At 36.9% G+C, this 20,910-nt stretch overlaps 3 protein-coding genes across 3 annotated transcripts in view; 2 read left to right on the forward strand and 1 right to left on the reverse strand.

Moving 5' to 3' along the window:
* Positions 1-195: 195 nt before the first annotated feature.
* Positions 196-1,754, reverse strand: LOC107581642 (uncharacterized protein C17orf62 homolog). Its single transcript, XM_016267263.1, has 6 exons — positions 1,691-1,754; positions 1,471-1,558; positions 1,320-1,361; positions 1,138-1,211; positions 998-1,050; positions 196-349 (listed from the first exon to the last, which is right to left on the reverse strand). The coding sequence occupies exons 2-6, from the start codon at positions 1,556-1,558 to the stop codon at positions 196-198; spliced, it is 411 nt and encodes a 136-aa protein (XP_016122749.1). The 5' UTR covers positions 1,691-1,754.
* A 2,618-nt stretch (positions 1,755-4,372) lies between these two features.
* LOC107581643 (nuclear prelamin A recognition factor-like) lies at positions 4,373-12,616 on the forward strand. Its single transcript, XM_016267264.1, has 13 exons — positions 4,373-4,676; positions 5,144-5,243; positions 5,385-5,450; positions 5,620-5,757; positions 5,843-6,053; positions 7,190-7,308; positions 7,587-7,716; positions 8,656-8,798; positions 9,077-9,206; positions 9,757-9,829; positions 9,993-10,130; positions 10,288-10,445; positions 11,107-12,616. The coding sequence occupies exons 2-13, from the start codon at positions 5,154-5,156 to the stop codon at positions 11,355-11,357; spliced, it is 1,647 nt and encodes a 548-aa protein (XP_016122750.1). The 5' UTR covers positions 4,373-4,676; positions 5,144-5,153; the 3' UTR covers positions 11,358-12,616.
* Positions 12,617-14,151: 1,535 nt separating this feature from the next.
* Positions 14,152-20,910, forward strand: part of LOC107581587 (Na(+)/H(+) exchange regulatory cofactor NHE-RF1-like) — a 29,346-nt gene continuing 22,587 nt past the window's right edge. Inside the window, exon 1 of the mRNA XM_016267211.1 lies at positions 14,152-14,802. Coding sequence (XP_016122697.1) covers positions 14,347-14,802 — 456 coding nt within the window. The 5' untranslated portion in view covers positions 14,152-14,346. The remainder of the gene's footprint in view (positions 14,803-20,910) is intronic.

Below are 20,910 nucleotides of genomic sequence, written 5' to 3' on the forward strand. Positions count from 1 at the left end.
TACAGAGAAATCTTGCAGAAGTGCTGAATGTCATCTGGTAATGCCTCTTTGAAGATGCAAGTGAAATGCAATGCCACAATAACAGATAATGCTTTGAGATTGTCATCAGGGTGTTCGTAAGCCTGGAATGTTTGGTTGTTTCATGTAAGGCTTGATACAGTGTCTTCCACCATTTTCCATCTATCTCTGAGGTTTTTAAAGTTCATCTTCATCTTTTGAATCACTGCTATCGCCCAATCCCAGATCTTCAATGTCGTCATCATCAGGAAGCTCTTCTTCTGCCAAACGTCGCTGTAACTCTTCAAGACCCAAGAAGCGCTTCAGAAGTGCAGCAAGTGCCTCCACATCACTGAATGTAAGAAAAAAATGCTATTAATGTACTTCTTTACTGTTTTTATCTCTTGTAAAGCTTTTTTTTGAGTACCCTGAAAAGTACTATTTTAGTATAAAAAAATAGGATGTTTTTAATATACATATGTACTTGTTATATTGTTATTTATTGTTACAATATCTATTTTAATATATTTCAAAAAAGCTGCATATTCAGCATCCATTACTCCAGTCTTCAGTGTCACATGATCCATCAGAAATCATTCTAATACTCTGATTTGGTGGTCAAATATTAATAATGGTTCTTATTATTATCGATGTTAAAAAACGTCTTTGCTGCTTAATATTAGTTGACATTTTTTCAGGATTCTTTGAATGGAAAATTCAAAAGGACATTTCTTTGAAATAGATATCTTTTATATCATTATAAATGTATTTTTAAATCTTACTTAGTCCAAACAATTAAGTGGTAGTGTATCACGGTTTCAAAAAAAAAAAAAAAAAAAAAAAAAAACCTAAGCAGAACAACCATTTTTTTTCAACATTAATGATGAAATGTTTCTTGAGCAGCAAACCAACATGTTAGAATGATTTCTGAAGGATGATGTGACACTGAAGACTGGATCTCAGGAATGAATTACATTTTTAAAACATCTAAAAACATAACACACTAAACGTCTTTAATTCGATCTCACTCTTAGATTTGTCAAATACTGCCTCCTAAGGACAAAACGAAACAGACTGTTAGTCAGGACAGCTGAATACATCACTTAAAGACGGATGTAGTGTGTGTAAAACATCTCTCACCTCCCATTCCTCCATATTCTGTAGGGCTACAAAAAAACAGCCAGTCACATAGAACATCTTCCATAATATGCTGTCTACAACAAAAGGACAACGCTAAATGAGCAACACAGATCACAAAAATCCTTCCTTTCATTGTTTTATTCTCTTCCAGGGTTATTAGACATTCAGGAAACATTTCTCACCAGCGCTGTAATAGGCTGCTGCTAGTCCAACTGAAGCAATTCCTGCAAAAAGAGGAAGTAGGAAGCCATTTAAAGATACTGTACACATGTTGCACATGTTAAGATTACACACTTCTAGTCACCAAATTCCCCTTTAAAAATGATCTCATACCAACAAGGAGGGACCATGATCTAATCCCAGGAGACCTCTTCAGATGGAGAAGATCAGATGTGTGTTTCTCCACGACCATGTAACCCATCTATGAAAATACATTTTTTAAATGTTTTGCAACACAAAAATACACATAAAAGATCTAGTTGGAGATATCCTCACTGCACTCATCATAACATGCCAGAATACTGGCAGCAGCTTTGTACAACGGAAGGCTCACCTTTGATACTGCACAAAGATGATTATGAACAGCATACTATATATAATCATAATAAACCCGATCAGTTTCATATACGTTTGAAATGGCTCAAGGACAACGCCCTCATTAATGTGATCACAGATGCCCTGCCATTAACTGACAGCATGTGAATCTGACATCTTACTTACCTTAATAAGTCGCGTTCCTCTTTCAGACAAATAAATCTTATTATTTTCAAAAGATATCAAATCTAAATTTAGGAAATTTGCAATAGAAAACTGGGGCAAAACAGATTAAGGAAATCAAATGTGTAGATCATGCAACGCGCATAACCCCGCCTTCAAATGACGTTGATTTCCGCTCAGCGGTTTCCATTCTGATTGGATAAAATCTATTAAAGGAGCCCGCCCTCTAAAGGACGCCTCCTTCCTGCACGATTGTGACCAGAGCTCGAGTCTGAAATCTGAAATATATGTATGAAAAGAATAACAAGTGCGTGATTATTTTAAGTCTGCATTTACAGTTAACCCATGGTTGGAAATGTCTATAAAATCCCAACTGTTTTAGTAACTGATGCAATGTACTTATTAAAATGTCATATATGGCATAACTATCCCAAAATATACGATTACAAATATTATTTACAGGAAGTCAAGCATTGTTTGAGCGGTTCAGGAGGAATTAACATCAGAGTTGCTGATTTACGCATGCGTGGCAAGGAGTCAATCTCGCGAATCGGCTCTTTCAAACAGTTCGATTCTATGAACCGGTTCAACGAGACAACTCAGAGGTTCTTTTACGTCCATCACGTAGTCAGCAGTGTTGAGGGTCACTCATTACAAGTAACGCGAGTTACGTAATCAGATTACTTTTTTCAAGTAACTAGTAAAGAAACGCATTACTTTTTTAATTTACAAGAAAATATCGGAGTTACTTTTTCAAAAAAGTAACGCCAGTTACTTTGTTTTCCCATTTATTGACTGACAAGTCTCCTGTCCCCATATTGGGAGAAATGTGGAGTACAGAGGCGTTGTGTGCGCTGTGTGAACATGATGTAGTTCTAGACTAAATGTGAATCTGCATTAATTCATCCCACTCGCAAAAAACAGATTTAGTATTCATCAAAATGAATTAAAACAGTGAAATGCAAACTCCGAATATGACGCAAACCTACAATAATTAAATATGTTAAATATCACAAATGCATCTAATCCCATTTTATTAACTAATGTCTTTGCTGCTGACCTTTGATGATCCAGTTCAACCATACTAATAGGCAAAAATGACTTTAGATAAACTAACAATTGTGCTTTGTTTTTTTTATTGCTGAAGAGTGTTTCTTCTCCTGCGTTCAACTGTACAGACGTGAATTTACTTTTGCTTCAGAGGTTTATTCATTACACTTTTTGGTGTGAAAGGGCTTTTATATTTGCTATAAATAGAACTTCTTATATTAAAAACAATCAAGCCCTGCTTATAATTAAAAAGTAACACGAAAGTAACGCAAAAGTAATATAACGCATTACTTTCCATAAAAAGTAACTAAGTAACGTAATTAGTTACTTTTTTTTAGGGAGTAACGCAATATTGTAATGCATTACTTTTAAAAGTAACATTCCCCAACACTGGTAGTCACTGACATACCGGTGTGTGGCATAGCTGGCATATGACTGTAGTGTAGGCACATTTTTCTATTAAGTCATATGATGCGATTTCAAGTTGTCCTTTCTCTCTGGAGTGTTACAAGCTGGTTGTGCATAGATAAGATCCCTGAAGTTGCAAAGACTAAAGTCTCAAAACCAAAGAGATATTCTTTATCAAAGTTAAGACTCGGCCACGCCCCCCTAAAACGGCTCGTTCTAACACGCCCCCACATATCTATCTCACTATGTGGAAATATTAGCATAATGCCGCCCAAATGTGCACGCAAAGAAAGAAGCCGTGGTTTCAGTAACCGCAGTTAGTGTTGATGCAGCATGTCAGGGAGACGCTGTGTGTTTCGAGGCGAAAGCAAAAGCACTTTATTTGGCCTTCCGAAAGTAGATGCATTTAGAAATCTTTAAGATTACTTACAACAGAACAGCAATGCATTTTATGGACGACCATTTCGTGAACCGAGGAGAGGAGGTAATTCTGAAGCTCGCGATTATGGTAAGTGGCGTTACATTTCCGACGAGTGCTTGCGGTGTTCGGCCAATCACAATGCACTGGGTCAGCTGGCCAATCAGAGCAGACTGCGCTTGTCAGAAGGAGGGACTTTGTAGAAAACGAAGCGTTTGAGAGAGTCGGGGCATAGAGGACTTACAATAATGTACAGTATTTGAAAAATAATGTGTTTTTCGAACATTAAAGCATGTCAACATATTCTGTTACACCAAATACACCAAATAATGATCTTTTAAAAAAGCATCATATGACCCCTTTAAGCTGTGTTAACTGGGAAGGGATGCTTATTGTAAATTTATTATGTCCCTTGTTCATTTTGTTGCAGCCATGATTCGACTCGTAATAAAGTCATTTAGATAAATAGAATTTGCACTTTAAACAATAAAGCTGTAACCGGGGTCACAGCGAGTCGAACGTACGACAATGTCGTTTAATCATCATGAATCATAAATCTTTACAAATCGGACATGATTGGTTCAATGAATCAGTGACTCGGTTCAACGGATCAAGCGATTCATTAAAAAGATCCGACTCAAAAGGACGGTTCATTCACGAATCGGACACCGCGTCAAAGGACAATGGAGTTGAATGCGCCGGAGTCAAGACGAGCCGAGATCCTTCTACCTCGAACATGTACCGTTAGGATTAGCCGGGGTTGTGAACGGATGAATGGATGAACATCAGTGTTATATGACCGCAGTGCGCTGTTCCTGATCCTCATGACCAGCTCGCGCTTTCAAGTGTCAATAGGAGAAGTTCCTGCTGTAAAGACCTAACGTTACTGCTGTTTCGTCTCCAGGGTTTCCCCCTGAACAATAAGGGCTTCATGTGATTTTTTTATGTGAGTTGGGTGGCCTGTTTGTGTTTTGTTGTAGTTAGGGTTAGGTTATTTAGTACACAGACAGTCGGTAACGTTAGGTTATAGGACAGGTGGTTAAGTAATGTCACGGGTTATCTCACGAGTCCTCAGAGTGTTTGATAATGTTTATTTATTAACTTTACCCTATTACATGCTGAGAAAGGAATGTAATCCAAACGCTTAACCTGTGATTATGTACAAAAGCATGAGAGATCCTCAAAACAACAATCAGGTGGAATTGAATGGAGCACATCATGGGAACCTAAAATTATCACCTTTCCCTTAAATTGGTGCTTAGGTGTATGTTTGAGGTTAATAACGGGCTTTTTATAACCGTATTTTAACTCTAACCCCCATCTTTAGGATAAATATGTGTGTTGGTGTCATATAACGTCCAGAATTCTCTATAAATACAGAAAGCTGCAGTGAGACGGTTTTATCTTTTACAGGGAATGATTTATGGCACTGAACATATCAGGAGCTCCTTATACAATGTCTGAAGTCAGTATAGGACGGAAAAAAGAAAAGTGTGAGAATTGCACTAAACAGGTAATAAATCCATTTAATACTTGTGTATCCTGTTTTGGTTTCTGTCTGACTCAGAGGCTCTTCTCATGCTTTATTTTATGTCACCCGTGTATTGCTTAGTCACTAATCACTGTTTATTTTCTCCTCAATTCCACCTCTTAGTGCAACAAGAAACAGAGTGATGAAGGAATAAACTCACTGCAAGAGAAAGGTGTTGCCACTGGAGAGGTATTTCTCATTTTTATATATATTTAATGTGTGTGAGACACACTCATTGAGTTGCACTCATCTGATAAGCTGTGCTTTGCATCTGTTGTTTTGTTTGTGTTGGGTTTGCGGGAGGATGTTTGTTTTGGACGTGTGGATGTTGATAATCTGATTCATGGTTTTTCCTCAGGTGAAAGAGTCTACCTCAGTTCACCAGGTGTTGTTGAGCGCGTGTCTGGCCTGTGACGGCTGTGTATCGGAGAACGAAGGCCAGAGAATTTCTCAGCAAAATCTGGATGAGATCAACCACGTGCTTGCCCTCAATAAGGTAGTGTAAGCCTGGAAAATGTCAGAATCGGAAAAGATGATCTGTGTGGACGTATCTCATGTTGTTATTTTTATGTCTTTGGCAGAAATGTGACACTTCGAAGCACAAAATTCTCGTGGTGTCTGTGTGTCCCCAGTCGCTGCCATTTTTTGCTATTAAATTTCAGCTGGATGTTCCAGCGGCTGCAAAGAAACTCTGTGGCTTCCTAAAGAGTGTGGGTATGTCTGGACACCATATTTGCCTTGAAGTCACAGTCACTTTGCCAACCTCCTTAATCAAAATGTTCACACATTGTAGTAAACATTTGCCACGTGCAATCTGACTAAATCTGACTAACTGTCTTAAAGGGGTCATATGATGCTTTTTTAAAGATTTGGTGTAACAGAATATGTTGACATGCTTTAATGTTCAAAAAACACATTATTTTTCAAATACTGTACATTATTGTAGGTCCTCTATGCCCCGCCTCTCTCAAACGCTTCGTTTTCTACCAAATCCCTCCTTCCGACAAGCGCAGTCTGCTCTGATTGGCCAGCTGACCCAGTGCATTGTGATTGGCCGAACACCGCAAGCACTCGTCGGAAATGTAACGCCCCTTACCATAATCGCGAGCTTCATCTTTCAAAATAAATGCAAAGACAGAGCCCGAAAGGGGAACAGAGTTGCGTGACAGACACAGTGATGAAGCTGGTATGTTTGCGCAGTACACAAGCTACGGTTAAGACAGCTGACTCCCTGTCTTAGAACTCTTAGACTCTCTCTCTCTCTCTCACGCACGCACGCACGCACGTTTCTCAAACATTTTGTCTCTAAATGTAGATAAGAGCCAAATGTCAAATGTGGTGCAATAAGTGTGGGTTGTGTGTTAATGGGTGGGACTGTGTTAGATAGCCACAGCATTCTGCAGCTGTGAGATAGATGAGTGAAAGCTGCCTCACACACCCTTCCTGCACTTTTAACAACTTTCCTCCTCGCTCTCAGTGGCTATTATTTCATTTTCATCATGGATGATTATTAACTCACTCAGCTGATGTGTTTATCCAGTCAGTGTGACTTGCAGTATATTTAGTTCAATGACAGTATGTATATATATATATATATATATGTTTTTAACTGTAGTACCGTATATGGGTTCAAGGTACAGTAATTTTGTCATGATTTGTTTCGTGCGTAACTACTGAATTATTGTCAGAGCTTGCATTTTGGTCAAATATAAATAAATCTCATATTATTATTATCACTTTCATTTTCCTCAAAAATAGTAATGTAAAAAATTAACTACACATTGTTTTTGGTATGAGAATATCAAATCAGTATTGTCAGTATTGCTTACTGTTGTCACTAGTTGCTGTATGTAGTAAACATCTAAAGATTAGAGAGATATATAAATATTCATTTATTAAATGAGCAATTGTGTGTGTGTTTTGCGCAGGATGGATTCGCTATGCAGAGCGTGTTCTTGGTAGCCTGGTCACACCACACATCTGCACCGCAAGATCACCTCAACAGATCATGGGCTCCTTGGTCAAAGACTTTTTTGCCAGACAACAGGTGAGAGGTTTCTATGGCTCACTGGAAAACCTGTTTTGCTTTGCTCTAAAATGTTCATTTTTATACTGAGTGTAATATTTAAAATATATTCCAAATATTAGTAGAGAAATTGTGATTATCATTTTCCAAAAGTCATAGAAATGTATTTGTCAAAAATGTGGACACACTGCCTGTAGACCTTTGTATTTACTGTATCGCCTGTATCACTACCATGTAAAACTGTCCATTTCTTATTAGTGGTGGCTGTATGAGGCACCAAATCTGTGTTATCTTTGTAGAAGCTGACCCCAGATCAGATTTTCCATGTGGTGGTGGCTCCCTGCTTTGATAAAAAGCTTGAAGCTGTGAGAGAGGAATTCTACAACAGCATCCTAGAGACCAGAGCTGTCGACTGTGTGCTTACGTCAGGTAAGACTGTGAGGAGACACTGGGCTCATTCTCCTGTTACCTTTTCAGATCAATTATTAACAAGCAACTGGTTTAGGCCAAATGATATAGATTTATTTCTCCTCAGAATCAGAAGAGCTTTATTACCAAGTATGTTTACACACACAAGGAATTTGACTTGACGACAGGAGCTTCCAGTGTAGAAGAAAGTACAAACATAGTGCAGACATACATGATAGTGCAGACATGCATAGGAATAACACAGTAGGGATGTAATATAACACTAATATAAATTTTTTATTTTTAAGTACTATATACAGAAATAGAAGTATTGGAAAAAATTTAATTGTTTAGATAAATGTACAGATATGTTTATTAGTGTGCAGATAGACCAAAAATATATAATATCGTAATATAATATTTGGTGGGACTGTGTTAGATAGCCACAGCATTCTGCAGCTGTGAGATAGATGAGTGAAAGCTGCCTCACACACCCTTCCTGCACTTTTAACAACTTTCCTCCTCGCTCTCAGTGGCTATTATTTCATTTTCATCATGGATGATTATTAACTCACTCAGCTGATGTGTTTATCCAGTCAGTGTGACTTGCAGTATATTTAGTTCAATGACAGTATGTATATATATATATATATATATGTTTTTAACTGTAGTACCGTATATGGGTTCAAGGTACAGTAATTTTGTCATGATTTGTTTCGTGCGTAACTACTGAATTATTGTCAGAGCTTGCATTTTGGTCAAATATAAATAAATCTCATATTATTATTATCACTTTCATTTTCCTCAAAAATAGTAATGTAAAAAATTAACTACACATTGTTTTTGGTATGAGAATATCAAATCAGTATTGTCAGTATTGCTTACTGTTGTCACTAGTTGCTGTATGTAGTAAACATCTAAAGATTAGAGAGATATATAAATATTCATTTATTAAATGAGCAATTGTGTGTGTGTTTTGCGCAGGATGGATTCGCTATGCAGAGCGTGTTCTTGGTAGCCTGGTCACACCACACATCTGCACCGCAAGATCACCTCAACAGATCATGGGCTCCTTGGTCAAAGACTTTTTTGCCAGACAACAGGTGAGAGGTTTCTATGGCTCACTGGAAAACCTGTTTTGCTTTGCTCTAAAATGTTCATTTTTATACTGAGTGTAATATTTAAAATATATTCCAAATATTAGTAGAGAAATTGTGATTATCATTTTCCAAAAGTCATAGAAATGTATTTGTCAAAAATGTGGACACACTGCCTGTAGACCTTTGTATTTACTGTATCGCCTGTATCACTACCATGTAAAACTGTCCATTTCTTATTAGTGGTGGCTGTATGAGGCACCAAATCTGTGTTATCTTTGTAGAAGCTGACCCCAGATCAGATTTTCCATGTGGTGGTGGCTCCCTGCTTTGATAAAAAGCTTGAAGCTGTGAGAGAGGAATTCTACAACAGCATCCTAGAGACCAGAGATGTCGACTGTGTGCTTACGTCAGGTAAGACTGTGAGGAGACACTGGGCTCATTCTCCTGTTACCTTTTCAGATCAATTATTAACAAGCAACTGGTTTAGGCCAAATGATATAGATTTATTTCTCCTCAGAATCAGAAGAGCTTTATTACCAAGTATGTTTACACACACAAGGAATTTGACTTGACGACAGGAGCTTCCAGTGTAGAAGAAAGTACAAACATAGTGCAGACATACATGATAGTGCAGACATGCATAGGAATAACACAGTAGGGATGTAATATAACACTAATATAAATTTATTATTATTTTTTTTTTAAGTACTATATACAGAAATAGAAGTATTGGAAAAAATGTAATTGTTTAGATAAATGTACAGATATGTTTATTAGTGTGCAGATAGACCAAAAATATATAATATCGTAATATAATATTTCCCTGTCTATCTTTCCTTCTTGGAAATGATCGGCAAGGTTTATTGTATGTTGCACAGGTATCAATGGTGGATGTTTTTGTGATCTTTGGACTCCTGAAATATCAATAAATGACTCCCCTTTTTTTGTTGTTTTTTTTTAGGAGAGATTCTCCACTTAATGGAACAAAGCAAAGTTACTGTTGAGGAAGTGGACTCTGCTCCTTTGGATCATGTGTAAGTAAAATTAGCACCATTATATTGGGGTTAAAATAAACAATCCCATAGTTCTTTACATTTATCCTATTAAAGCAAAGGCAATCAGAGTCTTGCACGTAAGAGGCACACAAGAGGGTAATGAGGCTGGATAATAATCCTGAAATGTGTGTGTTTGTTTTAGATTTGGTGAGACCAGTGACCCAGGTATGACCAGGCATGAAGGTCGTGGATCTGAAGGCTTCCTGGAGCACATTTTCAAACATGCAGCCAAAGAGCTGTTTGGCATTGACGTCCAAGAGATTGTGTACAAGACACTCAGGTGAGAGATAGACCAGTGAGTTTTTGATGACTGTAAATGGATATGGGTAATCTTTATTATTCAGAAATTCTGAATATGTAGGCATTACTAACCAATGATCCTTATTATTATTATTATCTTTCAGTAGCTTTGTAAACACCTGTCTTATTCCTGCTAGGAATCGAGACTTCCAGGAGGTAGCGCTAGAGCGTGATGGAGAGACTCTCCTGCAGTTTGCTGCAGTTTATGGCTTCCGGAACATTCAGACTTTAGTGCACAGAATGAGGAAAGGCAAAGTGCCCTACCAGCTAGTAGAGGTGCTTTCCTGCCCCGGAGGTATGCAATACCTATAAAAACAAACAAAATTACAAATATTAAATCAAATTTGTTTTGGTTTTTAGCTAACTTAATAGGTGCTGTCATTTATAAAAAATAAGCTTGAACATATTCTATGGTTTGCATGGTAATAGAAAACTTTTAAAAAAGCCTAGAAAAGTTATAGAAATATAATGGAGAGACTCTCCTGCAGTTTGCTGCAGTTTATGGCTTCCGGAACATTCAGACTTTAGTGCACAGAATGAGGAAAGGCAAAGTGCCCTACCAGCTAGTAGAGGTGCTTTCCTGCCCCGGAGGTATGCAATACCTATAAAAACAAACAAAATTACAAATATTAAATCAAATTTGTTGTGGTTTTTAGCTAACTTAATAGGTGCTGTCATTTATAAAAAATAAGCTTGAACATATTCTATGGTTTGCATGGTAATAGAAAACTTTTAAAAAAGCCTAGAAAAGTTATAGAAATATAGTCAATGTTTGGGGTCAATGTTTCTTATGTTTTTGAAAGAAGTCTCGTATGCCATCATTAAATATCAGATATAAATACATTTGTGATATTAAATTATTAGCATTATTAATTATTTGTGCATTGAAAAATGTTTCATCGTTGACAGTAAAAGTACAGTTTCCTTTTTTATCTCTCCTTCTTTTTGACTTTCAGGCTGTTTAAGTGGACGAGGACAAGCTGAGGGAGAGGGAGGTCGTCCTGACCGAACTTTGGTCCAGCAAATGGAAGACCACTATAGCAGCTTACCTGTCCGACTGCCTGAAAGCAACCCAGAGGTCCAGCGCCTCTACCAGGACTGGCTGGACTGCCACGACTCCCCGCATGCGCAGCAATGCCTCCACACTCAGTACAAGAACCACACGCAGCCGCCCTCTCATATGCTAAATTCTGATATGCAGTGGTGATTGGAAGTCAGCACTGCATTCCCACATATCTGGAACCAAGCTGGGCATTAACAGCACCAATCAAGACTGACTGTTTGATGCCATCTTGGGCTCACACGGATGCAATGTGTCTGCAGTAAAAGAAAAGTTGAACAGAGGACCAAACAGGCTTCCTGTTCTATGCAGTGATCGGACTCTGCTTTACTAATGAGAAGATTTGCATTCGTTGACTAGTTTTCTGGAGCATTCACTCATGTTACACCTAAATGATGTCATGCATGGTTGGGCAACCAGCCGTGTTATTAAAAGGACAATAGCAATAACACAAGGCAAAAAGCCCTGAGTATTATTTCTATTAATTACTGAACCCTGTTAATATGCACTGAAGGAAATATTGATGGAATTTTGTGTATGACTATAACTACGAAACAACTGTAGAAAGTACAAAACTAATACATATTGGTGCAATGAATTAATTAAAGAATACCAATCATCAATTAAAGCTTAATTACTTTTTTAAAATAAAAAATATATATATTTTGACCAATTTGATTACGCTTTCACCTACCAAAAAAGTATTACTACAGCACAGAAAGCATCTAATTTGTCCACAGATTCCATCTGGGTCTGGTTATAAATTACTGTGTGTTTATAAATGTCTTATATTGACATGAAAACAAACTTTTCTGTATTAAGTGTTCATTATTGGTTTTCAAATGAGAAACTAGATGGCAGAATACATCACTGCGTATGGATGGATGGATGGCAGTTGGGGGCCTCAAATCCCTCACACTGTGCCCAGTATGCATCAACTACTGCGATAACCTCTTTGCGAGCGGTTACAACTGTGTGAGCTTGTTGCAACTGGCTGCTCTGTCACAATGTTTCTTTGTCATAAAATTCATCATACTAGCCACATTATGTGCTGCAGCTCCACACTGCAGTCATTGAAGTGGTAAGCTGATTTTCTTATTGATATATTTATATCTGAAATGTTTGTATTTTCAGATATAGTGCACAAAATGTTACTGAAATTCATTGAGAAATGCCTTAAAATACAGTTTATGATTTTGCACTGTGTAACATTAAGGATAATTCTAATTTCTCATATGAAGCAATCTTGCCTCATTGCACAAACATGCATGCTCTTCCTTGCTTGACTAATTTTGAGCCATTAACCACTATAGTGAATTCAGACACGTGTGAAGCCAAAGGTAGTAATAACATTATTATTGAGTCTCTTGATATTCACACAAGAATTTAAAAGGCACATGATCACACAATGCTACAGAGATTTTCTTTGAACTTTTAGTATATTTAAGTTTGACACTTAAAAGACTAAATCCCATTTGTGATTAAACAGTAACACAATTTAGGGTGTGATTCTCATAACTTTGCTCAGGTATGTCAACTGGCAGATAATCTCTGCAAGCAAATTTGTATCTTTTTTTATTGCATGGAAGAAAGCAAAAGGTTTCCTCAGTAACAAGATTTGATTATAATGTGAGAAATTCCTTGATGGGTAAACCTTTGGTGTTGGTATAGATATTTCTCATCAAAGCTATAGTACATTCAAAAATCAGATCATAATGATGTTGCTTATTGATATGAATGACTGTTACTCTACACATAACAGAGGTGTACTAGGAATTTATATGGCAAAATGTTACCATTTTATTCGACCTTGTAATGCAGAAGCATGCCATGTAATTCCAACTATGTCCTGATGCAATCATGAATTCATCACAGAACTATTTTGGATATTGGATATATCATGATTATTATAGAGAAACTGTTTAAGACTTTTAGAATATATCACAACCAAATAATAATTGACAATACAATAATGTTAGAAGGTTTATCTGGTTTTAAAAGATTAAACTAAATTACAATAATAAAAATGAAAAGGTACTTCAATTACCTATCCATATTAGTTAAAAAATAATATAAAATTTCTACATGAAATAAAAGCAATCTCTTTTTCTTTATTTACTTTTTGCTTGTACTTCCCATAGCCCCTTTATTTTATTTACTTATTTTATTAAACAGTTTTTTTTTTTAAATCCCAAGGAAAAGAGCCAGGGGTTCAAGGATGGCCAAATAATACATAGCAATTAAAATTCAGAAGAGAAAGAGAGAGAGAAATAATAAAAAATAAAATAACAAAAAAAACAATTACATTAAAAATAAATAAATAAATGGAAAAAATTTAAACAGATCACATAACAATAAACATAAACTTTCACACAAAACATAAAAATTAAACAAAAAAGTATTCAAAAACAAAAAGTGAGCATACATTCAAAGTTTTAGTTGCCTTTTTGGTAGACAAGGATTTAGTATAGAACTTAATATCTTCTTGAAAGTAAGAAAAAAATGGGGGTAACTTTCATAATCTTGCATTTGTGAATAAAATATTTTGCAAGCAAAATAATTAGGTTGCAAAGAAAGTAAACCTTTTCATATTGCTTCCCAAAAGTGAAAGATCCAAACAAAACATCAGTGTCATTATTTATGAAGTTAACAATGAACTGGCAAATGTCTTGCCAAAGTGTCCTTGTATGAACACAATGCCAAAAAGATGCAAGACAGTTTCTGGTTGTGAGTCCCAGAGCCCCTTTTTTATTTTAATTTTTTTTTTATTAAGAACATTATATAGACAAAGATCAAAGCAGTCACAATGTAGAACAAAATAAATAATAATAATAATAAAAAAAAACACTCAGAGCCCCTTTTACCGTGCCAGAGAACTCGCGCCATGACGTTCTTCTGATTGACAGGTGAACGTTCCAATCAGTGAGAGCAACAGACGGAGGCGGGTCCGTGAAGCGCTGACTGTCTACACTTCAAAGAAAACTGCGATTTGACTTGTAGCGTTGCAACACAGTGAAGACGCAGAGTGGGCGGAGTGGGAGTTTTCTCTTCACATAACTACTTTTCGTTGTTGCCTCCGACTTTCAGTTTAGCCGGACTGCTGCTTTTGTGTATCTGTAAGTCTTAAAGTTTTAAAATGTCCAGCGACCTCAGGCCAAAGCTGTGCGTCTTAGAAAAAGGGGATAACGGCTACGGGTTTCATCTCCACGGCGAAAAGAACAAGCCAGGTCAGTTCATTCGGCATGTGGAGGCCGACTCCCCGGCCGCCGCCGCGGGTCTGCTGGCCGGGGACAAACTGGTGTTCGTGAACGGGGAGAATGTGGAGGACGAGAAGCATCAACAGGTGGTGTCCCGCATACGAGACATCACGGACCAGCTAGAGCTCATCGTGATGGATTCTGAGACCGCAGAACTGCTGCAGAAGCACAACTTGAAGTGCCAGAAAGAGTATGTGACTGATGGCATACCGATAGCGAGCAGTGCTGGATCGGACCATGAAGACGAAGTGAAGAACGAGACACCAAGGGAGTCCACCCCTGTCCCGGAAACAAACGGGGACATACGCACGGATAGACTGAGCGTGAGCTCCAAGGTGAGTTCAACTAAACGAACAGCTTTTATGAGCAAATTTCCATCCCTTAAAAGATCATTTTGGATCTTAAGATGCGAGAGAAGTTGAGACTTCTGCACATGAGTCAAGTTTGACAGGTGTCCCCGTACACTTTGGGTATATAATTCCTAGCATGACATAGTAAATATGTGTATATGTAGGTTAATGTCAAATAAGGATGTTCGAGATCATTAAAGATGATAAATCCACTTTTTAAAATACACTTTTATATAAATATTTTGTATCTTCACATTCATGTTGGTTACATACATTTTTGAAAGAATGTTTGTAGGCCTAAAACATTTCCACTTATATTCTGATTCAGTAACTCTCAAAATGTCAAGTGGTGTAACCATTGAACTAAAATACTTTAACTGGACTTTAAATACACTTGAGTTTACAGAAATTAATAGTTTTCAGGAGTTTAATACTTTTGACTTGACTTTTTTCAGGAGTTTAATACTTTTGACTTGACCTTTTTTTTTTTTTTTAATTTTTGGCTGGAAAGTTATAGCCAACCACATTTGACATTTTTATTTTTGACTTTACTGCACATGAGTCAAGTTTGACAGGTGTCCCCGTACACTTTGGGTATATAATTCCTAGCATGACATAGTAAATATGTGTATATGTAGGTTAATGTCAAATAAGGATGTTCGAGATCATTAAAGATGATAAATCCACTTTTTAAAATACACTTTTATATAAATATTTTGTATCTTCACATTCATGTTGGTTACATACATTTTTGAAAGAATGTTTGTAGGCCTAAAACATTTCCACTTATATTCTGATTCAGTAACTCTCAAAATGTCAAGTAGTGTAACCATTGAACTAAAATACTTTAACTGGACTTTAAATACACTTGAGTTTACAGAAATTAATAGTTTTTAGGAGTTTAATACTTTTGACTTTGCCTTTTTTTTTTTTTTTAATCTCTGGCTGGAAAGTTATAGCCAACCACATTTGACATTTTGATTTTTGACTTTAATCCACACAAAAGCTATCAAAATGACTTTTAATTCAACAATTAAAAACATGTTCATCATAGCAGATGTGTATTCAAGTCAATTTTTGTATGAATTGGATTTCATAGAGTACATTTTTGTATAACTTAATAATATTCTACTAGTTACCAATATTATATTCCCAGCAGAACATGTCCACAGAGAAGCTAATTTTCACATTTTCTTATGGCAAGTTTCATTGCACATAGTTTGACGACCAGGCCACTTTTTGTGGATATGTGCCCATAACAACATATTGTTTGGTGGGGAAATGAACAACCCTTCTGAAACGTTTGAGGACATTTACATTTTTTTTAAATCAGATATTCTTTGTGTTGCATCACGGGTCTCACTGGTTTTCACATTGCTTCCAGTCTGACCTGTCAGACATTAGGACAGTCAAACATGTTTTCCGCCTTTTGGGGAACGGCACCTGTGATCAGCTGCATTAGCCAAATTCCATTACATCATAGATAGTGAAGGCCTGATTACTTAATAAATAATAATACTAATGCTATTCATTCATGCATAGTAAATTAGCAATACGATGTTACTTATTAGAAGGTATTGTTATTTGGCCAGTAAATGATAACTGAGAGCTGTCTATAAGGAAGAAGTGGAAAAATGATTCTCATAGATCAGATACACGTCATATCGAGTGTCATAACTGAGCTCTTTGATCATTTACCATTGTTGAAGTTTTAAGATTACATAATCATGTAGAGTGTATAGGTCATTTGCATGGCTTTCAAGTGATACAACATTTTTATGTAACAGTACAAGGTCTTGCAAGTGATTTGCAGTTGCACCAATTGTGCAATAAGAATAGATGTTAATCTGAAGGCCTTTCAGTGGGCAACGTTCTCTTTCATGGGACAAATATACCCAAAAATGAAAATTCTGTCATCATTTGCTCACCCTCATGTTGTTCCAAACCCGTTTGACTTTCTTCTGCAGAACACAAAATAAGATCATTTAAATAACTTGAGGAACCAAATCACTTTGGATCCTATTGATTGTCATTGTGCAGACATGAAAAAAAAAAACTAACCTAATCTCAAAATATATTCTTTTATGTTTTGGAACAACATGAGGATGAGAAAATGAGGACAAATCCCTTTAAGATGATGCCCTATTATCCACATTCATTTAATTTTCATTCAGTCAAAGTCATTGGAGGCACTTTATTGATTTATTTTTTTTCCCATTGACTTTCAATGGAGCTCTATCAGTTAGACGGTAAATAAAACATTGTACTAAATCTACTTCATGGTTTTCTTGAGTTGTAATTGTTCGAGATGAGGACAAAAGCCAGCAGACTAAGCTGACCACAATAAAGTTTTAATCCCTTGCCTTGGAGATCCTTGAGCAGTGAAGGGGGTTATTATGGAAAGTTACTCTTTGTTTGGGTGCAGAAGCAAGATTAGAGAGAGAGAAGCCCACAGAGTAGGATTGAGATTTTTTTCATCCTATGTAACAGATTAGGATGTGCCATCAGGCTTGGAGAAGTTACTGAAGATCAAACCTAATAAAGCAAGCACCTCAATAACTTGAATGATTGCTCAAATAATATGGATTATTTAGAGATTATCATAGACATTTGGGAGTGACACAGATCCCTAGCAACCACCCAGAATACTCTAGTGACTGCGTTTTTGCACAGGCAAGCCCCACTTACATTTTCTTTAGAAAATCTAGTTAAAAGTTACTATAGAAGGCAACTAAGTTTTCGAAAGTGCCGGCACAGCAAAAGCAAATGTCAAGTGTGCAGTTTTGATGCTAGTTATTCTTTTACATAAAGACATTGACAGTGACATTGACAGTGTTTGTCAGTCCCTTTTCTGATTATGTGGCATGAGCCAGAAATAACTTTAATCATCATAAACCTGGCGGACCACAGAAGGCCTCTGCTCAATAACAGTTATTTAGAGTCTCCGGAACAATATGGATCGTAATCACATTTCTTTCCAGCAATTATCAAAGTGTTTTTGAAGCCCTCAGTCAACCATGAATGGCCCTTCTGTTGTGTCGTTTTCCTCTCACCCTCCTGTGTCCCATCCTTCCTCTCTGTGATCATTCAGAAGTAAAATGCCACTGGAGGGAACATCCTTGGATCGGCTGTCAGTTAAACCCAGACTAAGCTTTGTTCTTGATGGCAGTGCCCTGCGTGATGCTGTTTACTTACTGAGATGAGTTTTCAGAGCAGATTACACTCAGACAGCTTGCTCGCATTGTGTTTAGCAATAAATGATGAAAAAGAGGCAAAACAGATGATTTATGAAAATTAGATCAATGTCTGAGTCTGGAATATTTCCTGACATTGCAGATATTTGAATCATTCTCTGATAATGATTCCTTCGCATAATTCGTCAGAAATGCAGGTGTGTTGGGAGGAAAGAAAAGGGTATGTTTCTTTGGAACAATCCTCAATAGTTTGCTTTGATTCTATTTATAATAAGTGGCATGTGATGTTGATATCAATAACTACATTGTGTGCTTGTCATTCTGTGTGTTTGCAGTAAAGGGACTATGCTGTTCAGTCAGTGTTTTATTTATTAATCAGGTTAGCGTCGTTTTAATTAGACGATAAAAAGATGGAAGTGGCCTACTTCCTAACTTCACCAATGTTACAGTTATAGACTGGTGAAAGTGGTCGTAATCACTGTACTGCAGGGCTGTAACCACCATAGACACTGAGGGGGACAAGTCCCCCCCAATAATTAGAAATGGACATTATAGGCTATTTCTCAGCAACGAGAAGGTAAAATCGCTGTTTTTAAGTAATTAAACTTACAGCTTCATTGTTTGTAGAGAGAGACACACAGATGCAACTTTAATCTCTCTCTCAAAATGGCCTTATTTCTATTGTAAAACAGTAGACTAATATTAAATTATTTGTAGTTTCCATCTTACCTCGCTCTCTTTCAGCATTAAACTGACGCTTGCTTCTGTGAACGGTAAATCCCGCCTACTTTGATTTGATTGGCCAGCTCAATTATTTTGACATTGACTAAAGCGGTCAATGATTTGCTGTTCAAGAAACATTTCTTAATATTATTATATTATTGTCAATATTTAAAACGGCTGAGTAAATTTTTTTCAGGATTCTTAAGGAAAGAAAAGGGTATGTTTCTTTGGAACAATCCTCAATAGTTTGCTTTGATTCTATTTATAATAAGTGGCATGTGATGTTGATATCAATAACTACATTGTGTGCTTGTCATTCTGTGTGTTTGCAGTAAAGGGACTATGCTGTTCAGTCAGTGTTTTATTTATTAATCAGGTTAGCGTCGTTTTAATTAGACGATAAAAAGATGGAAGTGGCCTACTTCCTAACTTCACCAATGTTACAGTTATAGACTGGTGAAAGTGGTCGTAATCACTGTACTGCAGGGCTGTAACCACCATAGACACTGAGGGGGACAAGTCCCCCCCAATAATTAGAAATGGACATTATAGGCTATTTCTCAGCAACGAGAAGGTAAAATCGCTGTTTTTAAGTAATTAAACTTACAGCTTCATTGTTTGTAGAGAGAGACACACAGATGCAACTTTAATCTCTCTCTCAAAATGGCCTTATTTCTATTGTAAAACAGTAGACTAATATTAAATTATTTGTAGTTTCCATCTTACCTCGCTCTCTTTCAGCATTAAACTGATGCTTGCTTCTGTGAACGGTAAATCCTGCCTACTTTGATTTGATTGGCCAGCTCAATTATTTTGACATTGACTAAAGCGGTCAATGATTTGCTGTTCAAGAAACATTTCTTAATATTATTATATTATTGTCAATATTTAAAACGGCTGAGTAAATTTTTTTCAGGATTCTTTGATGAATAGAAAGATCAAAGATCATCATTTATCTAAAATAAAAAGCGGTCGTGCAGTCGAGCGCAGTTGTCTCCCCCAGCTGCGCTGACCAAAAGCACGATGGGAAATGACTCGCCGACGACACAATGCTCATTGGTTCAAACAACCGTGATGTTGCGTTCTCTTCTAAAATGTTGTATTTGTTTTATCTGATATCATGTGATTGTTTAAATTATGCATGAATATTCCCAAACACCATGCCAGTGCAGTCTCTGTGTGAGATATGTGATCGTTCTCATATTTCTAAAAAAAATCTAAAATAAATGTATTAAAGTAAAAATGGATGATAAATACGTCTTTCGAATGGAATAAATAGCAAGTACTTTGAGTGTCTTGTTCATCATACTTGTTTTCATATAAAAGCAACAGAACTGAAATGATATCATGTTTATCAGCAACACAGCGCATGATTGTGAATAACGCGATATCTGTCTTTGATCTCGTAGGTATCTGTTCCACTTCGAGAGGTCAGAACTGTCAGTCTTGACTGCGCTTATTTCACTCCTCCCCTCACTGCAGCCACCTACTCTCTCCTAACTTTCAGGCGAGGCTAGCCGCATCTCAAACGAGCCTATTGTTTTGAAAATGCGACTTCTAGTGGCTAAATTTACATATTGTGCCTTTTAAAGGGGTCATATGATGCGATTTCATGTTTTACTTTGTCTTTGGAGTGTTAAAAGCTGTTTGTGCATACAGAAGATCCGTGAAGTCGCAAAGATTAGTCTCAAACCCATAGAGATATTAGGCTTGTTCGAGATGCATCAGTTCTGCGCTGACCGATTGGCATATGACATGAAAGTACCGCGAGAGCGATTCAAAAGCATAAAGAGTCATCTGCTCTATTATGACTCTTGGGGTACTTTGATGTCATACGCCGATAGGTCTGCGCAACGCTGATGCATCTCGAACAAGCTTATTTCTACAACATGATGCATGATGGGATGAGTGTGGATTTAGTGTGCGTTAAGTAGTGGTCGACCGATATATCGCCAAGGCCGATATATCGGCCGATATTTGGCATTTTCAAATATCGGCATCGGCCAATACGTTTTTCTGCCTGGCCGATGTGTTCGAGGCAACGGCATTTTGACGGCAAGCCGGACTTTTATTTTGACGGTGCTGAGAACGGCAGCGCCAGAGCACACAGTGCTCACATTCTCCCTCTTCATTGTTTGTTGTTGTTGTCATTTAACAGTTCTGCCTAAAACAGATA

The sequence above is a fragment of the Sinocyclocheilus grahami genome, unplaced genomic scaffold (genome assembly GCF_001515645.1).
Source record: "Sinocyclocheilus grahami isolate Dianchi unplaced genomic scaffold, SAMN03320097.WGS_v1.1 scaffold36.1, whole genome shotgun sequence".
Taxonomy (NCBI): Eukaryota; Metazoa; Chordata; class Actinopteri; order Cypriniformes; family Cyprinidae; genus Sinocyclocheilus; species Sinocyclocheilus grahami.